General features: G+C 41.5%; 1 protein-coding gene across 1 annotated transcript; it reads left to right on the top strand.

The window, feature by feature from the left end:
• Positions 1–321: 321 nt before the first annotated feature.
• tmem44 (transmembrane protein 44) lies at positions 322–16,454 on the top strand (the record flags this gene model as incomplete). Its single annotated transcript, XM_084066011.1, has 9 exons — positions 322–509; positions 1,040–1,169; positions 1,263–1,353; positions 2,112–2,269; positions 5,411–5,497; positions 5,637–5,807; positions 10,412–10,546; positions 11,052–11,195; positions 16,263–16,454. 9 exons carry the CDS (start codon positions 322–324, stop codon positions 16,452–16,454), a joined length of 1,296 nt encoding a protein of 431 aa, XP_083922137.1.
• Positions 16,455–19,216: the final 2,762 nt, after the last annotated feature.

The raw sequence follows: 19,216 nt of genomic DNA, 5'->3' as shown, positions 1-19,216 counted from the left end.
TTGTACTTTCTGTGCTTTTTTTGCAAACTGTTAGTATTCAAGTATTCAATCAATGAAAAGTTATATTGCATATAAATATATATATGTTGTAGGCTATATTATGAAAACAAATGTATGTAGATGGCAAAAGTAGGCAACCAAATGTATTGACAGTTGAGATGCCATTGGTTCGTGACATGCAGCTGATAGGACGCAGGTATGCACGTGTGCTCGGCTGCGCGAATGAGCCTCGCACTTGATGTGGATGTCAAAGTGATGAACCGCGGCGAACAACAACAGACGCATTTTTTCGAGACCACTAAATGAGCCCAGTTGTTCGCCATGGGGGAACAACTTACGTCCTACATCATGACAACGCACATCAGAACTAGTCGTGATGTATTTGCTTTGCACTTGGATGCAATAAAAACATGTGTTGCTGCTGCTGAGGCTCCAGACTCTGACAGGCTGTGCGTCACGTTGGGTCTCAGTGCTCTGTCCATGACGCTGGTACTGCTGGCCTGGTGTCTGTAAGTACTTTTAGTATTCAATCTAAAATTGTAGGCAGCGGTGAAAAGTAACTAAGTACATTTAATCAAGTAGGAGTATTTACAATTTTCAGTACTTTTACTACTCCACTAGCCTACATCTCAGAGGCAAATATGGTAATTTTTACTCCATACAATTATTAGAAAACTTTGGTGATTTGTTTCAGTAGCCTTGAAATGCATTTACAGGGATTTAACATTGTTTCCCTAGTACATATATAGCCCAATTAAATAAACTCATCAAAGGCACCGCTTCCTTCACACAGGGTGTGATTTTTTTTTATCAATTTAGACATATGATAGATTGTGAAACTGGACATTCTGCATAATGAGTACTTTTCCTTTTGGTAATTAAAGTACATTTTGATGCCAATACTTTTGTACTTTTAAGTAAATATTGAATACCGGACTTCTGCTTGTAACAGGGTATTTCTGCATTGCAGTAGGCCTATCGATACTTTTACCACCACCGATGTTATTGTAGTTCATAAAGATGTATCTATCTGTTGCAGCCTCGTTTGGCACAGGTGCAAAGCTCGGGGAGAACATCCTGGAGATGTGGCATCTTGCTCCCTGTATGCTTTCCTGGGGAACTTGAGCAGCATGGTGGGGGCTTTTCTGTCCAAACAGCTGACTATGGTGGTAAGCTGCTGTTAGCCCACCTCAACACCAAGTTAAGATGTTTTTTTTAAAGGTATTAATGTCCTCCAATACATATTATCCTCCTGTTTGCAGATTGTAATGGGCGCTTTTGCGGCCACTGTGGATGTTATGAATTTCATTTCTGTCCTATGTCCAATTTTATTCTGCTGGAACTCAGAATCAGGTAAAGTGGATGAATGTCATTAAACACTGTCAATCACACTTAGTAAGTTCCCACCTCTCCTAAAAGCCAAACTAAGAGGCACGGAGCCTGCATTGATTGACATTTGAGATCACCTGCAAGATTCCTTCAGTTCAATTAACACTACTAGGGATGATTTAGTACTAATAAGTCGCAGCTGCAAACTCAAAGCTAATTGGGAGGGGGGAACATCACTTCATCAGATGACAACTGACAGATAGCAGCTAGCTCAATTTACTTATAATTATTAGTGCAAAATTATTATAATTTGTCAAATGTTCTTCTTGGTAAGGGCCACAGGTGTTGGGAGGGCATCAGGGGCAAAGGGGCAGGTGACCAGGTGCTCAAGCCCCCAAAGCCCCCCCTGCATGTAACTGGTTTAAATTCCTAGGCAAAACCATCCTATAACTACAAGTAGAGATAAGCAAGCACATTTGGAGGTGCAGTTCACATAAATACAGAATTCATCATTCATTATTTTCCCTATTTTTGTAGGTCACCATTGTATAATACAGGGTTAAGTGTTTAATCAAACTAATCAATTTAGTCGATTTATTTTTTTGTAGATTCGTTGATATAGGCTATATGAAACAAAAGTCGTAAAACAAAAACAAAACTTGCTTCTTGATTATTTGGTTAATCAGTCTGTTATTGGTTCTAAATATGGGTTTAGATTTATTTTCAGTTAATTGCCCAGCCCTACTTTCACCTCAGCCTTCTACATTCATGTTGTGTCTCAGTGAGGAGACAGAGAATGATGAGGAGGCGAAGGCGGCAATACCTCCTGGCAGTGTCTGTGCTTATGGTAGTGGCAGGAGGTTACCTGACCTCCACGGTCAGCCCCAGGCCAGCTGAAGGATCCCTCACTGGGAGGACACTGCTCCATGTTCTGCCTCAAGTAAGTGCATGCAAACTCTATAGCTGAATTCCAATACCGAAAATCTCGGCCACTCGCTCACTCCCACTCGGTCACTCCGACTTCGAACCGGAAGTAGTCGCGGTCCAATTGTTCATGTGCGTCTTGGAGGAGGCGAGTGGAGTCGAGTGGAGGAGGCGAGGAGGCTCTCCACTTCCGCATTGAGCGAGTGTACATCAAGTGTAACCTCGACCACTCTCAACAGCTCCTCCGCGGCAGATTTCCGCATCACGTGTACACTTTTTTTTGTTTTTTTCCCCTTCTCCCGTGACGTATACATGGTCCTCCTCCTCCACATGTGCCGAAAACACCGGCCGCACCCCCCCCCCCCCCCCCCCCCTCGCCCCCGCCACTCACTTGTTGCGCATCTCACACACACACACACACACACACACACACACACACACAGTGTAAAGTAACTGAAAAGACCGCAACAAGCCACTGGCTTTATTGCGTTGATATAAAGCATAATACAATTATACATTGTAAAATATATTGTGCACATTTATTCTGTCTCAAAAGCTGATAGTTTCTCTTTGTGCATGCCTCAATGCAGTGCACGGACTACTATAAATTACTGTGACAAAGATTATGTTAACATTGTTAACTTCTGGGACAAAGAAAAAGAAAAGACAACGGGTGGAAAACGGAACACTCGTCCAAAACACACTGCCCCATTTTTTTCGCTGGCCGAGGTCGCCGGATTAGACCTGGGGCGAAGGTGTTTTAGGACGAGAGGTGCGCGAGCAGCGCAATGGAGAAGAAGGACCCGCCGATATTTCCTTTTTGCTTGTTATTGTTTGATGGCGAAACAATCATGACTGATACACATGGAAGAAGACCCTTCACAGCTAATAGGGAATTTTACATTTGAAGAATCTGTTCATATTTGAATGAGTTTGGCTATAGTTAAATGTGAAGCTGTTTCTGCTATAAATATGCATCCACCGTTCTGCGCGCCCCTCGGCTGCGACGTTTCCTTTTTGACACACATCTACACGACTTCATGGAGTACATTTTTGTACTGGGGTTCTGGGGACTGTACGAGCAAAAAGAGGGACAGGTCAGGATTAAATTCATATGTAAGTTTGCTCATCCTGGCGCTTCATTCACTATTTCAGGAATAAATGGCCTTGCACAACAATGTTAACTATAAAGATAACGATGTGGCCATCCACATTGAGGAATTGTCTATTCTTATATTCTGTATGATTCTATACCTGCATATTATTCTATGCATGTATATTTTCATCCACGGCTCTGGTCTAGCTGTGTGAGATGTCATAAGTGATCGCGGAATTCGCCGTCGCTTTGAAATGACGCGCTGAGTGTAGTCTGATCCTTTGAGGGAAACCGCTCGACCACTCGTCCTCTCAAATAATCCTCGGCTCCTCGCAGGGGCGGGGCTTAGGCGCGAGTGGAGGAAGCGAGGAGAGTGAGCGAGTGAGCGAGTTTTGGGGAATGGAATTCAGCTTATGGCATACATGGGCAACTGGCGGCCCGGGGGCCACATGCGGAATACTGATATATTATTGGTTTCAGCTGTTCCAATTGCAAACATGACCTGATTAGCCTATATTAGTAGCTTAATGACTAGTATTAAAATTCTATTGTCTTTTTTTTATGTCCAATGTATTGTACATAAGTTCATAAGGTTATCATAAATACAACTAAATGCATTTGAAATTAAATAAAAATGTTACTTTTCAGGATTTCCAATTCAAAAATAGCAGATCTACAAGCTCAAAACGCATCACACTTCACGCATTTTGAGCTTGTAGATCTGCTATTTTTGCTACTTTTGTGTGCCATAGAATGGCGAAATATGGCATTCATTTACGAAAAAAGTAAAAATACGGAGATAAGAGGGAGATAAGAGGTGTCTGCCCGACAGTATATGCAATGTATCCCTCTGGATCGAGTGTGGAAATATAGTGGCCCTCTCCATCATCAAAGTTGCCCACCCCTGCTCTATGGTGCTCAGCTTCCCCTAAAGGCAACGTTGTAATGCGTTTGCATTGGGTGATGGATTTGCGTTTTATCTGACATGCAATTTGAATAATTCTGTGTTTATGACAGATGGGTTTGGTTCTGCTGTATCCATCTACTATTTTAGCATACTACTGTATATAGACTTTGGCATTGCAGTTAAAAAGTTTTCAATTCATGTCATGAATTGCACTTCACTATCTTAGATTGCCTCAATGATAAGCTTAAAGCTGCACTATGCAAGATTTCCAAGCAAAATGACAAGTTCAATCCTTTATTTCAGACCCAAGGGAGATCCATATCACTATAAAAAACAGCTCAGTCTAATAATCCATGTAAGGTATTGGAAAATTAGAAGATCAGCTCATCTCTCCTGATCAAAAGGCTGCAGTGAGCTTCAGGACTCGTGGTTGGGAACATAATGGCACTAATATAAAAAACAGTTACCTCTTGCTGCCACTTGGCGCCACTAATGTACAGAAAGTGTGAAAACGCTTCAGTGCAGCTTTAAAACTACAATGAATACGTTTCGTGTCCTCTCTTAATGGAGAGGGGTTATTTACAATCATAGGCATGCCCCAGCCCTAATGGCGGCAGCATGAACATTCAATGTACAAACTACAATGAAGATGGTGCATTTAGTATCCACTCCAGTGGGCCGTCTGTTTCCAATAACTTTGACATTGTCAAGGTGTCCTTCCTGCCATCAGGGTCTAAACCTCTCAATGGGAGACCACATCCAACTCCTGCAGATGTACTAGTTATATTGTATTAACACACTCGACCGTACTTTGGTTAAAATAAAAATGTATTCATTAACATAAGTCCTGGGTGGTAACTTTAAAGTGGACTGAACTTTTGGTATTTCCTCCACAACGACAACGTTGATAGAATTTATCCATATTGGCCTAGGCCGTGGCGTCGCGGTCTAGGCACCCTTGGTTGAAATCCCTTAACAGACAGCGTGCCGCGGGTTCGCGTCCCGTTCCCGACGGCCTTTGCTGCGTGTCTTCCCCATCTCTCTCCCCATTTCTGTCAGACTACTTTCTCTGTCCCTCTCCAAATAAAGCAATAAAAAAGAATTTATCCATATTATATTTTATATCTGATTCTTAATTCTCTCTCCTTTCACAGGACCACACTGCGACCCTGGGTTATATCCTTGGCCTGATTGCTTTTGTCATAGCCTGTACCGCCAAGTTCCCCACACTCTCCAGAGTAGTAAGTCATTGTCATGTCTGATCTACTTTGCTCTATAGCCTATTAAAGTGACTTTTCATACATTCTTTGAAATCTTATTCATTATGAACAATAATCTTTTGAAGACCATAATATTTACTTTTGTATTTCTTTTTTAAAGCACAAAGGTCATACGCTGTCAAAGGCATGTGTGTTCTCTGGAATGCTGTGCTCATTGGCTGGTGCTCTCTACGCTTCAGCATTACTGCTCTACAACACTCAGTTTGACTTCGTTGTAAGAACCATGCCGTGGCTGCTGTCAGCCATGTGCTGTGCCTGCTTGGATCTTCTTGTATCCTTCCCAAGTTATAAAGAAAAGACAAAACTAGTTCATCATCTTCTCTCTTTTGTCAAGTGGCCTCACCGCAGAAATGGAGTCGCAAGTAAGTCTCACACACATGATAAACGGCCACAGATTATTTTAAGCTTCAACAATTAATACCATGGCGATAACTTTAGACAACTAAAAAGAGAATGGCCAAATGCAACGTGTGCGGTATAAACAATTAAGGATGCAGAATCGACCACATCAGACTTCATCCAGATACCTGAAAATGCACCCATATAGGTTAGTTAGTTACTTGCTTAGTTATGTGAAAGTGAATGCTTGTGCCTATGCATCATAAGCACACATGTTTAGCTCAGCATCAACTATCTTATCTTACAATAAATGCACCGAATCTCTGTATGTACAGTATGTATGGACGTACGTACGTCTGTAATCTACGTACCTCGAGAACCATTCGGCAGACCGACTTCTTATTCGACACACGCGTCGTCACCAACCTTTATTGCATTTATAACAGGCTGAGGCATGCTATTTGCATCATTCCCGAGTAGGCTGGTGCCCAACGGGCACTGTTCTAGTCTTGATGATAAATGCAGGGAATCTCTGTATGTACTGTACGTACGTATATAATCCGACCACGTATCTCAAGAACCGTTCGACCGATCGTCTGCAAATTCGCCACACACTTCGCAAACAACGTGTGGGAGTGCATTGCCTGGCATAGAGTCAGTCGGATTGGCGGTTGTCCTCAACCCGCCAGAAAAGGCTCTGGTCGTGGCCCAAATGTGCCAATCCATTTGATTGACATGGCGACTCCAGCGTAAGCTTGATTTGGCAAATTCCCCACACCTGTCAAATTCCACACACCTGCCATTTGATTACTTAGTCAATCTACTTTCCACAGTCAGTTTGCACTCTTCAGCATTCTCCACATATTTTCCACAGACGTTTACCACTGCACAACGACTTTCCAGAACCGCCAATCCCCCCGATATGCCCATATATGGCCATATACTGATAACATCAGGGATCTTATATGGGCATAAAAGGGACAAGGACTGACATATAAAGATCTCCATATATGGGCATAAAAGGGACACAGGCAGATACAGAGATATGGGCACAAAAGGGACACAGACAGACAGACGTTAGAAGGGGTACTCTGACAACAGGTATAATGGGTATTGCATAACAGAGTGGGGCATGCATTCCTTATTTGCATCGTTCCTGAGTAGTCCGGTGGCCAACAGGCACCGGTCTAGTGAAACTATAATGAACTTGGATTAGATTGGTGTTTGCTGAACACGTATAAAAAAATCACACCCTGTGTGAAGGTAGCGGCGCCTTTGAATACATTATGTCATCGATATGTGTTTATAATGTGTTTATAGCCATGTGTCATGTGAAGCTTGACCAATCACTTTGTTGACGGGTCTGACCAATCAGAGCGTCGACGACAGATAAAGTTAAATTGAGGATCTAACTTTAAATAACTTACCTAGAAGGAGACTTTAGCCAAATAAAAATATATACAAAAAAAAACATGAGGAAATAAAAAATAAACCTTGACATCATAGTGATGTCATGAATAGTCCCCTTGCCTGACAAATCACAACCTTGACGGGCCTGACCAATCAGAACCTTGACGGGCCTGACCAATCAGAACCTTGACGGGCCTGACCAATCAGAACCTTAACGGACTCTTGGATTCTCGATCGTCTCTATCAAACCATTCTGTCATAACGGATGACTGGGTCCCGAACTCAGACTTTCTATACATTCACCCTTCATCTGTTCTTGTATCTTTCTCTTTCTATTCGTCATATTAACTTTAAATAACTTACACGGAGACTTTAGCCAAATGAATAATAAGATGAAGTCATTGTCATCGTTTATATAGACATCGAATTCTATATTCATGACATCATAGTGATGTCATGAATAGTGACCAATCACAACTTTGGCGCACCTGACCAATCAGAACGTTGACGCACCTGACCAATCAGAACGTTGACGCACCTGACCAATCAGAACGTTGGCGCACCTGACCAATCAGAACGTTGACGCAAAAGCCAGGCATAGAGGGCTAATATCCGCTCTATACCTAAAGGTATAGAGCGGCTAGCGCCGCTAAAAAGAGCAACAGTGAGTGTTTGGAGAGGTTGGTTAACTTAATCAACATTGCACTGCCATCATCTGCTGGCTCAACACAGAGAAATAGCATGTTTATGTTCATGTAATGTTACAGGCTTATTAGGTTACAATTAAGCAAAAATCTTTACACCATCTTGTGATGGTGTTGCGTGCCTCGGGGAGTACGCAATCTACATACATGTCTCCTGTTGTTGTGAATTGGCCCAGATTAACACTGAATACGCAGGTAAATACATGGTCCAGTTAAAGGAAATTCTCCAAAGGAAACGGAACAGGAGCAGGACAAATTATTGAATTGAAACACTATATTTCTGAAAAATTAAAGCAAAATTTGAACTAGGCATTTCAGGTAAAGCTGAATTAAAGCCATGATGATAAGCTCATTAGGACACCTGCCCAGCAGGTTTTATTGCATAATGTAAATGCAGGCAACGAATGGACTTGGCGACATCTAGAGATTGTGAAAATAACTACCGACTTAAGAATGCCTACATTTCAAAGTATTATGATATACAAAAAAACAAAACCGTAAAGCCTTAAAAACTGCAGCCTCCAAATGGAGACATTTCAAACATGTATCTGACAAAATAATTATTTATTTTTCTCTATTTGACAGGTTGATAAAAAGCAATGAGGTGACAAAGAAAACAATATAGAAACATCTAAAATAATAGTAAAATAAAATCCTGTAATGCAAAAAGGAGTCGTGCACTGGTCAAAACTCAGTGTTTCAGCATGGTAGCCCACTCCTCCCTATTGGGAAGTGGAATGTTTCCAGCTGGTGCCACAAAATACTCCTCAAATGTGGTTTTAGGAAGCTGGAGTAGTTCTTCAGCAATGTCTCCTTCTATAACAGCATCATCCCTCAGGTACAAAGTTCTTTCCTCCAGAACGGAATCCATTTGTTCAACTCCATTTGTGTCAACAACATGAAGCTGATCTGCAAATCGTATGGCGCTCTCCAAGTGTATCAGTAGGCCTACGTCTTTGGTGCGGAAATCGAGCAAGGCTAGTCTCTCCAGTTTGTCCACCAGATCAGCAGAGACTTGAGTTGCCATAGGAAGTTGTTTATCCTGCACTGGCTCCCATGTTGCAACACGTGGTACCTTGGAACTGTACAGGTGTGCTGCCTGTTTAACGTGAGTCTGAAGGTAGGTCATTCTCGGAAGGGTCTTGCATAACGTTATACAAGCGTGTGCTGTTCTGACATGGTAGAGGGAAGACCTAGTGCTGCTAATCATTTCTACTGATATATTCATAACAAATGGAACCATTTAGTTATCTATGAGTAAGCAGCTGCATTGTGTCTATCATTTATACTGATTGACTAGTACTGAATCATCCACGGACTCCTTGGCATGTCCATATTTGGGCATAATTGGGTATCCATATGCGGGCATGTGACGTGCTGATTTGTGCTGGCGTCGGGCATGTTCATATTTGTTATTCACAGCACTTAATCAGTTTGCCCATCATTTGCAGGATTATTGCGTTGACAACGCATCCTGAACATCCATATATGGGCATATACTGTATGCGCGCTTGCCACAGTTGCACAACTTGAACTTTATATGCTTAAAATTGCCTTGTGGACGGTGGACAGTGGTCATCAACACAAACGTGATGTTATGACATCTTTGAAAGTGTAAGTTGTAACATTTTCTATTCGTTCTTATAGGCCGCCCGAGCCTGCACGATAGTCAGCAGGGTCTGTCACCGAGTGAGTTCTTCAATACTTCTAGTCTACTGTATATTGTAGCTGTATCATCATGTTAAGGCTAAATACATTCGGCATCTTCAAAGGAAAACGTTCAGTGTGTGTTTTTCTTATTGCATTGCAATATTATCCTGTTACATACCAAACTACTAAGTGCTGATACTATGTGCTTAAAAGATAAAGCAGTGATGATAATACAGTACGTGTTTTGAATTCCTTAGATACTGTATACTCCCAACTATGCAGTGTTCTAAGCAGACAAGATTGCATGCATCAGATGATAGAACGCTCATTACAACTGTAAGAGACTTGACTTGGACTTGTTACGAAAGACTTGAGACTCAACTAGCTCAAAGTCTTGAGACTTGACTTGCACTTAAGACCTGTGAGCATCTCTGTCTCACAGTAATATAGATTAGGTAGTGGCTCTTGAACTGACAGTATCGTACACCAACAGCCACAGCTAAGCGGAGCCACCCACGTTCATGTATAACGTTTAAAATGAGTTTAGGCATTGCATTATAAAGATGATAATGGTATAAGTTTGGTGTGGGTAAGGTCAGGGTAAGGTTATGGGATGTGGGGTTTGCCAATGAGGTTGTTGAGTGACCTCGAACTCAGATTTGGAGCTTGTAGAATTAGTTACAAGTTCAGAAGCCACACCTACAAATGTCCCTTCTACCTGGTTGCTTCTGTTGTGGTTTTTATTGGTTGACCTTCAATCCCAGCTTGTCAGATACTGGTCATTTATTGGTGCAGAAGAGGGGCCAGCCAGCATCCTGAGAGGTGTTCCCCAGACGCAGAGAGTCTCCTCGGGAGTGTGGGCAACCTTACTAAGGACATCCTCACAATGAAGAGACAAAGAAAACAAGTGGGTTCCAAGCGTTGTTTTGCAATACTTGACTCATGTTCCTGATTACTAAACAAGTGGATGCTAATTTTTCTTCCTCAATGCTTGTGTGGGTTGGGACCCGATACCATTTAAACTTCTATGAAAGAAGAAGATCGATGTCAAGAAACCGGCTGAGATGGGCTGTTACATAGATGTCGGTGACCCTTTGTGCAAGGTAAAAGAAACCTGTATTCTCATAAACTGCAGCTACCAAAGTCTCAACATCAGTGGCATTCTTTTTCAAGTAAAGGTTCAAGATTTGTTATTGCCACATCAACTAATGTTGCTGGAAATGTGTCTCAGTCTGCACATGACAGGACATAGTTACATACACAAATACCCTGCACTATTTGTATCCAGTAATAATATATAGCATTTAGATTCTGTTATATAGCCACTGTGCGTAGTTTATCTGCATATCTTTGTGTTGTCCCTCTGTTGTAATGTAGTCCTAGGGACCAACCCACTATAGTTTTGTTCCCAGGTTTGCATAAAGGAGGTGACAGTAGCCAAGGAGGGGGTATTAGAAAGTCAGCCCCACAGGAAGATGGGGGAAGAGGTCAGAGTTGACAAACTGTGCTTCTTGGACTCCTCATGGACATCCTCATCAGACAGCTCTGATCTGGAGGTAAGCAGGTCTCTTTAAAGTGATGTTGAACATTGGTAGAACCTTGGGTTGTATAGCCACATGACCATGACCCAAGTCCAAATATTATCAGTAATCTGCATCACTTGCTTTTGTGCTTTCTCCATTCACTCTTGATTCCATGGTGAAACAGGTCTCAAAATCACACAAATCAGCACATAAGGGAATGTGAACAAAGAAAATTCTGCCAATATATAAAAGACTTCTGTTGCTAAGTTAGAAGTAATGATATTGAGACTATATGGATTACCTATCGTATTAAATGCATCAGATAGTGTGATGTTTGAGGGCACTGAAAGTGATTTTTGTTTTAGACCTGTTTCACCAGGCAATGCGAGTGAATGGAGAGACATGATTCTATTTTTCTACTTATGAAGCACAAGAACAACTGATAAAACCAGGGACCTAGTAGATGAATGTAGTTTATTTTGGCATCTAAAGTATACTTTTCAAGAATGTTTTTCTTTTCTAAGATTGATCGTGGACTGTTAAGTTCGGTCCTTTTTGCATTGTTCTTTGAGATAAACAGGATAAATGAGAGGGAGACGGTGTGTAGAGGAAACGGCAATAACTGTCTGGTTGGATTTTATTATGAGGCGGACAGAGGTGTGTGCAGTTCTGTAAGCCAATACCATTCGCTTGGATTTAAAGACAAATCTTGCCCTTTTCTAATTATAACATTGGGAACTAGGGGGTAAAATGTATTGAAGTTTCAACAGCAGAATGAATATCTGGATGATGTTGAGCTGCAAGTCACTAAATGTGCCACTAGGTGACGATAACAGGTCAGTATGCTGGAAGAGGGTATTGTGCAGCTCATCCTACATAAGAACAGGCCAGAACGGCTGGGGGTGGGGGCCTTTAGCCGCTGTGAGACTATAGCCAGATCCCAATATCCATATTTCTGCCTTCTCGCCTCCTCCGTCCTCCAGCATGGCGCTGTTACCGTGACCTGACAATATGTAACTATCTTATCTATCTATCTAACATAATGTCAGTGACTTAACGTAAACTTAGTGGTGTTTTTAGGCCATGAATTGCAAGACCTCAGTGTACATTATGTGAAGTCCACAAGTTGGTCACATGTTTTGTTCAAAAAACTTTTGCTGCTCCTCCTACAGATTTGGTCAAATTCACACAAATCGGTACACATTCTCTCTGTAACCACCAACATTTATCAGTCAGAGTTTTCACATTCAATTCCAATTCGATTGGCATCCAAATTTTGCAGGAGGGGCCCGTTTAGCAAAACAAGAGACAAAAATCTTCTGCCCCAAATTTTAATTACCTTTTTGAAGGACCTTGAAACAACATAGCTTAAGTGATTTCACTTATACCCGTATGGGGTACCACAAATGCTACAAATATCTTTGGTGCAGGAACCCCCCCACCACATTTGGCACAAAGGTCTCGTGAGTCATGGGACAGTGACCATCAAACGGGTTTGAAGCCAATACCGCCAATAGCCAATATCCATACCGCTTAGTCCAGGCATTTTATGCATAAATGGTAGGTCAACCTCACACCTCAATATGCCCTGAATGAAAGAAAAAAGGTTTTAAGGAATTGAATGGAGGGAAAGTTGAGAAAATGGCCCAAGTATGATTGTACCAAAAACACTTTTTAGCCCATTCTGCTAGATTTGACCATGCTGTATTTTTTCATTTGATGCAACAAAAAAAAGGCATACAGTATATCAGTGATGAGAATTTGTTATGATCACATCATCATAATAACTGATCAAACAAATCAATTAAAATATGTGCACACAATGTCATCTTCATCCTCGTCACAGTGCATCTGTATTAGGGCTGTACAATTAATACATTTTTTATCGTTAAATTAAAATGATCGTCTGATTATTGACATTTAAAATGTGTGATACATTGTGAGCTTGACGAGGCGCTATTTTTGCTGTGCAACACTGTTATACACAAAAGTATGTCAGTTAAAATGTATGTCAACTAGTGAGGTTCAGGAGTTTTATTCCACATCCATCATGCAGGTACAATGAAAGGAGTGAAAGAATTCATGTTTTGCTCATAGGAGATGCACTGAAGTGAATACAAACAGTATTTAAGTCTGCAAAGATGTGTTAATTAGCAGGAAAGTAGCACGCACAACGTAAAAGTGAAAGCAGTGCTCTGTTTGTGATAAGCAGGGTTGAGCTCTAGGGGGTACGGGCGGGTACGGCGTACCCTTAGTTCTGAGACTGTGGGGGCTGGGGGCTCGCGCGTGCTCCACATGCACTCACCGTCAGCGGCGGTCGTTAACACCTTAAAGTTTAAACAATAGCATCTGAAGGTTCGCGCCGTCAGTGGCGAGACATTCTCAATAGCGTCTACCTGGCTGCTTTGCATAACATTGGGCTACTGGAGAAAAGCCATGGACTTGAATTGAATGTGTTACATTCCTCTCACAATGAGAGACAACAGTCTCTGCACTGCAGTGTGAAGGGGATTGCTTAGCAGAGCACCCAGTTCTCTGAGACAAGACAAAGACAAGTTGTCTGATTATTTTAACTGCTTATGTGTGGGTGAGTCTATGTAAAGTAAAGTAAGTTTTTTTTTATATAAAACTAAAAGGAAAATAAAATAATTGATTAATTGAAACAAAAATAAAAACAACAAATTAACAATGCAACAAAATAATAAGAAATATAAATACATTAATAATCACATGTTGAATACAGTATTAGTAAGTGGCTATATGCACATGCCTGTGCGCGCGCACGTGACGTCATAAAATACAGTACCCTTAGTTCAAAAATCCACAGCTCACCACTGGTGATAAGTAATAAATCGTGATAAGTAATAAACGGTGCACTAAATGACCTTGTGACCTAAGATGATGCATCAATGTAGTGGGAAGTCAGAGGTCAAGAAATTCCACAGAAAACAGAGTTAGAATCTCAAGAAGGGGAGGGTACCGGATTGCCAGGTTGAGTCATCATTCATGCCCATTTAATGGTGTCTGCTGGGACAGGAATACTGTAGATCAGTGGTTCTCAACCTTTATTTTTAAGCTCTGGACCACTAGCATAATTCAAGCAATCTTCAAGGGCCACCCCACGTTTTTAAAAGCTTTTCCCCCCGCACCATGCCTAATTATTTCAAATATTTCCCTAAATTTGATGGACTTATGATGAAATATTATTTCAACATATTTTAATACATTTAACAACGATACAATTGATTTATTTACTTTTAAAACATATTTTCCCATGGACCACCTGTACTTATGCCATGGGACACTAGTAACTTGTGATGGTGGAGTACTTCTGAATGAATACATTAAACATTAGTCAAACAACTGAGGATGTCCATTTATATTTACACAACCACATACACAACCTGTTAGAATGAAAAATTGTGTTTGCGCTGCAATCATCGTTTGCTATCGCAGTCAGTCCTGTCAGTCACTTGCTTCTCACAAAGCAGTTTACCTGCAGTTACATTGGCCCACCCATAGTAATGCATTCCTGTTGGTTGGCAGCCAGTTGTTTTCAACCCAGCCCCTGAATGCACCACACATTGCGAGTCATATTATACAACAAACTGTTAAACAGTGTTGCACAGGTTCATTCGCGTTTGCTGAGAGGCTATTTGTGGCGCTGAGGAAAAGGAGGTCAATAGAGGTGGGGACAGAATTGGACATATCGAAAAGTCATGGGGACATGTACCCAGTCTAAATGACGCCTTTGGGCAGAGGTCTTTCAGTGTTCTAATGATGTTTGTCATAAGTCAATATCAAGTGAGGAATATTAAACCAGTCTGACTGGGACACTGAATCACTCAAGGTCTGTCTCATTCCAGGTTGTCTGCAGGTCAAAAACTTGCATGCAAGTTATATAAAAAAATCTAATGGGCAGATTTGATTTCTGACCTAAATTCTAGTGCTTTCCTTAGGCCTAAGTATCAACTTTTTACATCTCATAATCTAAATAGGCAGATTCTAAGATGAACCCTATTGATTTTGGTGACTCCATGACTTTTCCTCTAGCGCCACCCTTCGGTCAATTTCCTGTTGGATATAAGGATCAGTTCTAAATACATTGCGACATTTGCGAGGAGGACCTTAGTTAAAAACCTGCTCTTTCATTTGTCAGTGGGGGGAAACGTATGTGTCATTATAGTTTGTAGGTCAGTGATTGTCTCCCAGTTGATTGAGGCCCAGAAGTGGCTTTCAACATGATTTGACAGAGTTGTGAACAAAGAATAGCTTTACAAGAGGAATATATTGTGAAAACAACAGGTCTAAGCTGTTCTTACTTTTAAGTGTGTGGTACTGTACAGTATTCCTCATTAGAATGGTGTAGGCTTTGCATATCACAAAACAATGGAAATAATTTGCTTCTGTGTAAGTTTGCACATTGCTCACACCTTCCGATGCACATGCATGTTGGTCTATGATAACATGGCATAACCTTGATTACAAAATTGTCTTTTATACCGTTGAACCAGGAAGGCTGTCCACTGGAGTCAGTCCAGCTATGAATGAAACAGTTACAGTTACAAAGGAAAAGGATATTGTACAAATGTTTACTAAATGTTTAATGATAAGTCAAAGTGCGACTAGAAAGCTGCTCGGAATGTAGATTGCATTGTGTTTTTGTGGCTCAGTGCTGCTGAGCAGTGCATGGCTGCGGTTTGCTGGACAGGGTGAAGTTGAGGTGGAGGTGAGGGGGGTTGAAGGGGGTAATTGTTTGAGATTTGCATTGTGACCCGATTGTTCTGCTGTTAAAGATCTTTGATTAAAGACCAACACTGGGCTGGGCCTGTCTGGCTAGGAAGTGGTACAAAATGGTTCCCCAGTCTATAGGGGATAAGGGACAGGCCTCTGCTATTTCAGGAACAGTTTATGGTCTCCTGTGTGATGCCTGCCGGACAGAGACTCTGCTCAATGGTAGGACATCAGGGGAATTTTAAAATCTCTGCATTTAACCAATATTCATATCCAGAGCGGTTCAAAGTCTGAGATCAACGTTGCATATAACCAAGAGCTCATTTCCCTAGATGGATAAAACTAACGTGTCCCTTTTAATTCCAGTGGGATTTTGCAGAGGCCAATGCACAGTGGAACAAAATCCCAGTAATGATGGAGAAAGGTGATGAGTTTCCCTTGCAAGAGTGGCCAAAGAACCCCAAAGTGTTTGGCATCTGCATCTGTGATATTTCTGGATGCTCAGAAAAGACTGTGCCTGGCAAGGAGCAAGAGTGTGTGGCGAGTGTTGACAGATGACCAGTAAATCTTGTTCCCAAGCCATATAGTGCAGGATCTACAGTATGCTTGATATGTTAACGTGAAAGATAATAAAAACATGCAAACATTGAGCAGTCATTGTCTTACTTTTACTGCACCATTTCATACTGTCATTTCGGTATGCCTCCTTGTAATGTAATCCCATCTAAGTTGTATTATTGAAATAACAGCGCAGACCAGCTCTTGCTGGGGTTTTGTTTCATGACAGATATTGAATGACTCTGCCTGCCGTGGGTGTTCGGTACAGCTTTGTCCCTTGTCTTGTGGTTGCCTTTGTCAGCGCACAGTAGCGAATACAGATACTGTCATCACTCCTCAGATGTCGGACCCGCCTTGCAGACAGCTTTCCTGTAATGGCTTTGCACCGCCAATTCAACAGATGACACCCCAAGTTCCTTATCAGCATGGCTTCCTACATCGAGCCCTGTGTGTGTGTGTGTGTGTGTGTGTGTGCGCGTGTGTGTGTAATAAATACCCGCAGCCCCAATAAAACAATATCGCTCCACTGGCTGCTTTGCAAGGTTAATGGGTCACATCCTGTATTTTGCTAGTCAGCCAGGGTTATCAGGGCTGGTCCAGGGAAGAGGCCCACAGAACAGATAAGCGCCAGACTAGATGACCTCCATCAGTCCACTGGTCCCTTGTTCGTCTGCCTGCCTGGAAGTGGTTAGAGGTGGTGCCAGAGCAGACTGGGTGCCTGTATGTCTTTAGAACAGTGGTGCCAGAGCAGAGGAGACTGGGATGTTTTTTTTTAACTGATGGGCACTCAAGGGACTTCCCTGAGTTGTGATAATAGGACAATGCAAAGTTGGCGCAATGTTGCAAAACACATTTCTCCAACTCCTGTTACATTTCCTCCGGTGACTTGTCTGACCGGGACAAATGGCTAGGAAGCAAATAAATGAGGACTAAGCAAGCAATTGCTGATAACGACGCAAGATGTTCAAAATATACAATGCCTTATTAAGCAGGTTAAAGCCTAATTTTACTCCGTAGTGCAATGGTGTGTTGCTTAAGATAACTTGTGTTACTTACTTTGAAGTATCAGTTTAATTGCTAGTGACACTGTGCGATGGAGTATAAATTAGGCTTTAACATGTCCTGACAATGCACATGTCTTTCACATTCATGACTGCACACCCTAAATACACTTTTTCTTATCTGTCTTGTATTCAACATGTATTGGATGCAGATAGGTTTAGATTCAAATGCATTGAATGTCGAATCTGTTTTAATAAAAACATTGAATACAGTAGTAGTATGCACAACACATTGCATGATGCTGGGGGGGGCAACCTAGGCTAGCCAATTATGTAAGAAAAAAACATTCAGCGGGGTAGATTACAGAAATGTTCAATGATATACAGTACAACGTTTAAAGGTGAATAAGTGATACACTGAAATACTCAAGTGTTCATTTAATTTAAAATGTTAATTGGGCTTTATTTTTAATTGGCGCTATTGGATCTGTGTAATGTGCAGAATTGTTTTACACTGACTTGTGAACAGATGAAAACTAAATTATATTTTGTTTGTGTAGTGCTGTGATGTGGTAATGAATGCTGAGCTGGCGTTCCCCTGTCTGAAGGCTGTGAGGCCAGGCGCTCGGTTCTTATTATCCCTGAGAGTGGGGCATATGAAAACAAACTGTCCTGTGTCAATAGGGGGAATTCTGTTTGCACAAGTGACGGGGAACAAGGATTAGTTAGATTAGACATCTGAAGCAGGAGTGGCAAATGGGTGTTCATGTTTTTCTTAGCCTGTACGTCATTGATCATCGCTCCACTGCAGATGGGACACAGCCAGGGGATACTGGAAGCACTCAAACTCTTCTGAGGCCTGATTTAAAATTAAGCATAAGTAAGCCTGTAGAGGAGATTTTTGCTCACCTTGCAAGTTGGAAGAGGAATGGGACGAGGCCGGGAGAGAATGGGTAAATTCAATTGACTTTGCAAATTGCAATGTTCAAGAAATACCTGTGAGGGAAGTGCTAAAAGTACACTTGTTTTTGGCAGCTATCTGCTACACTACATTTAGTTTTATTGTATTGAAAGAACATTCCTCATGGATTTATCTATAGCCTGGAATCTGTAATTGTACTCTGGGCAGTAATTGATCTGTAGCATTGCAAAGAGAGTGGCTGGTGTATGACACCATCTGGTGTGTCAAAGATGGGAATGACAGTTGTCCCTTTAACCAATTAAACCAGCATCCATATTGTGGGGAAACTAAGATTTCACTGAAAATAGCAGATCGACAAGCTCACAACAATGCGACACGTATTGGCTATTTTCAGTTAAAGCTTTTCCCACAATAACAGAAAACAGAAAATACACTATTATTGACCCTGAGGGGTACCCATATGGGATTTAAATGGTTCATATTTATTCTAGGCAGACTATGTGCAGATTGTGCGCTAGCGCTATTCACTCACTCACCTTGTGTAGGTCCTGTGATGTCACATCCGCTTACTTGTCTCATTAGTGAGCCTGGAGGAGCCAGGCAGGGAAGAACCCATAGCCCGGGTGGATGCTCGCTCTGTGATTGGTTAAGTGGTTAGCCAAGAATGGGCACGAGACCTGCCTGGTCCTCCTGGATTTTATGTATTTATTACTCAACTTAAGGACAAGAGTTAATCGTATTTAAGATTTGAAATATTACATCAGTTCTTATATTACATAGGCTATAAATAAAATATAATGTATGAAGTAAATATATAAATATTTGCAATTTCTGTTGGA

This window comes from Gymnoscopelus microlampas, assembly GCF_963454915.1.
Source record: "Gymnoscopelus microlampas genome assembly, chromosome: 9".
NCBI classification, from domain to species: domain Eukaryota; kingdom Metazoa; phylum Chordata; class Actinopteri; order Myctophiformes; family Myctophidae; genus Gymnoscopelus; species Gymnoscopelus microlampas.
Note: the sequence above shows the minus strand (reverse complement) of the source record. Positions and strands in the feature narration are given on the sequence as shown.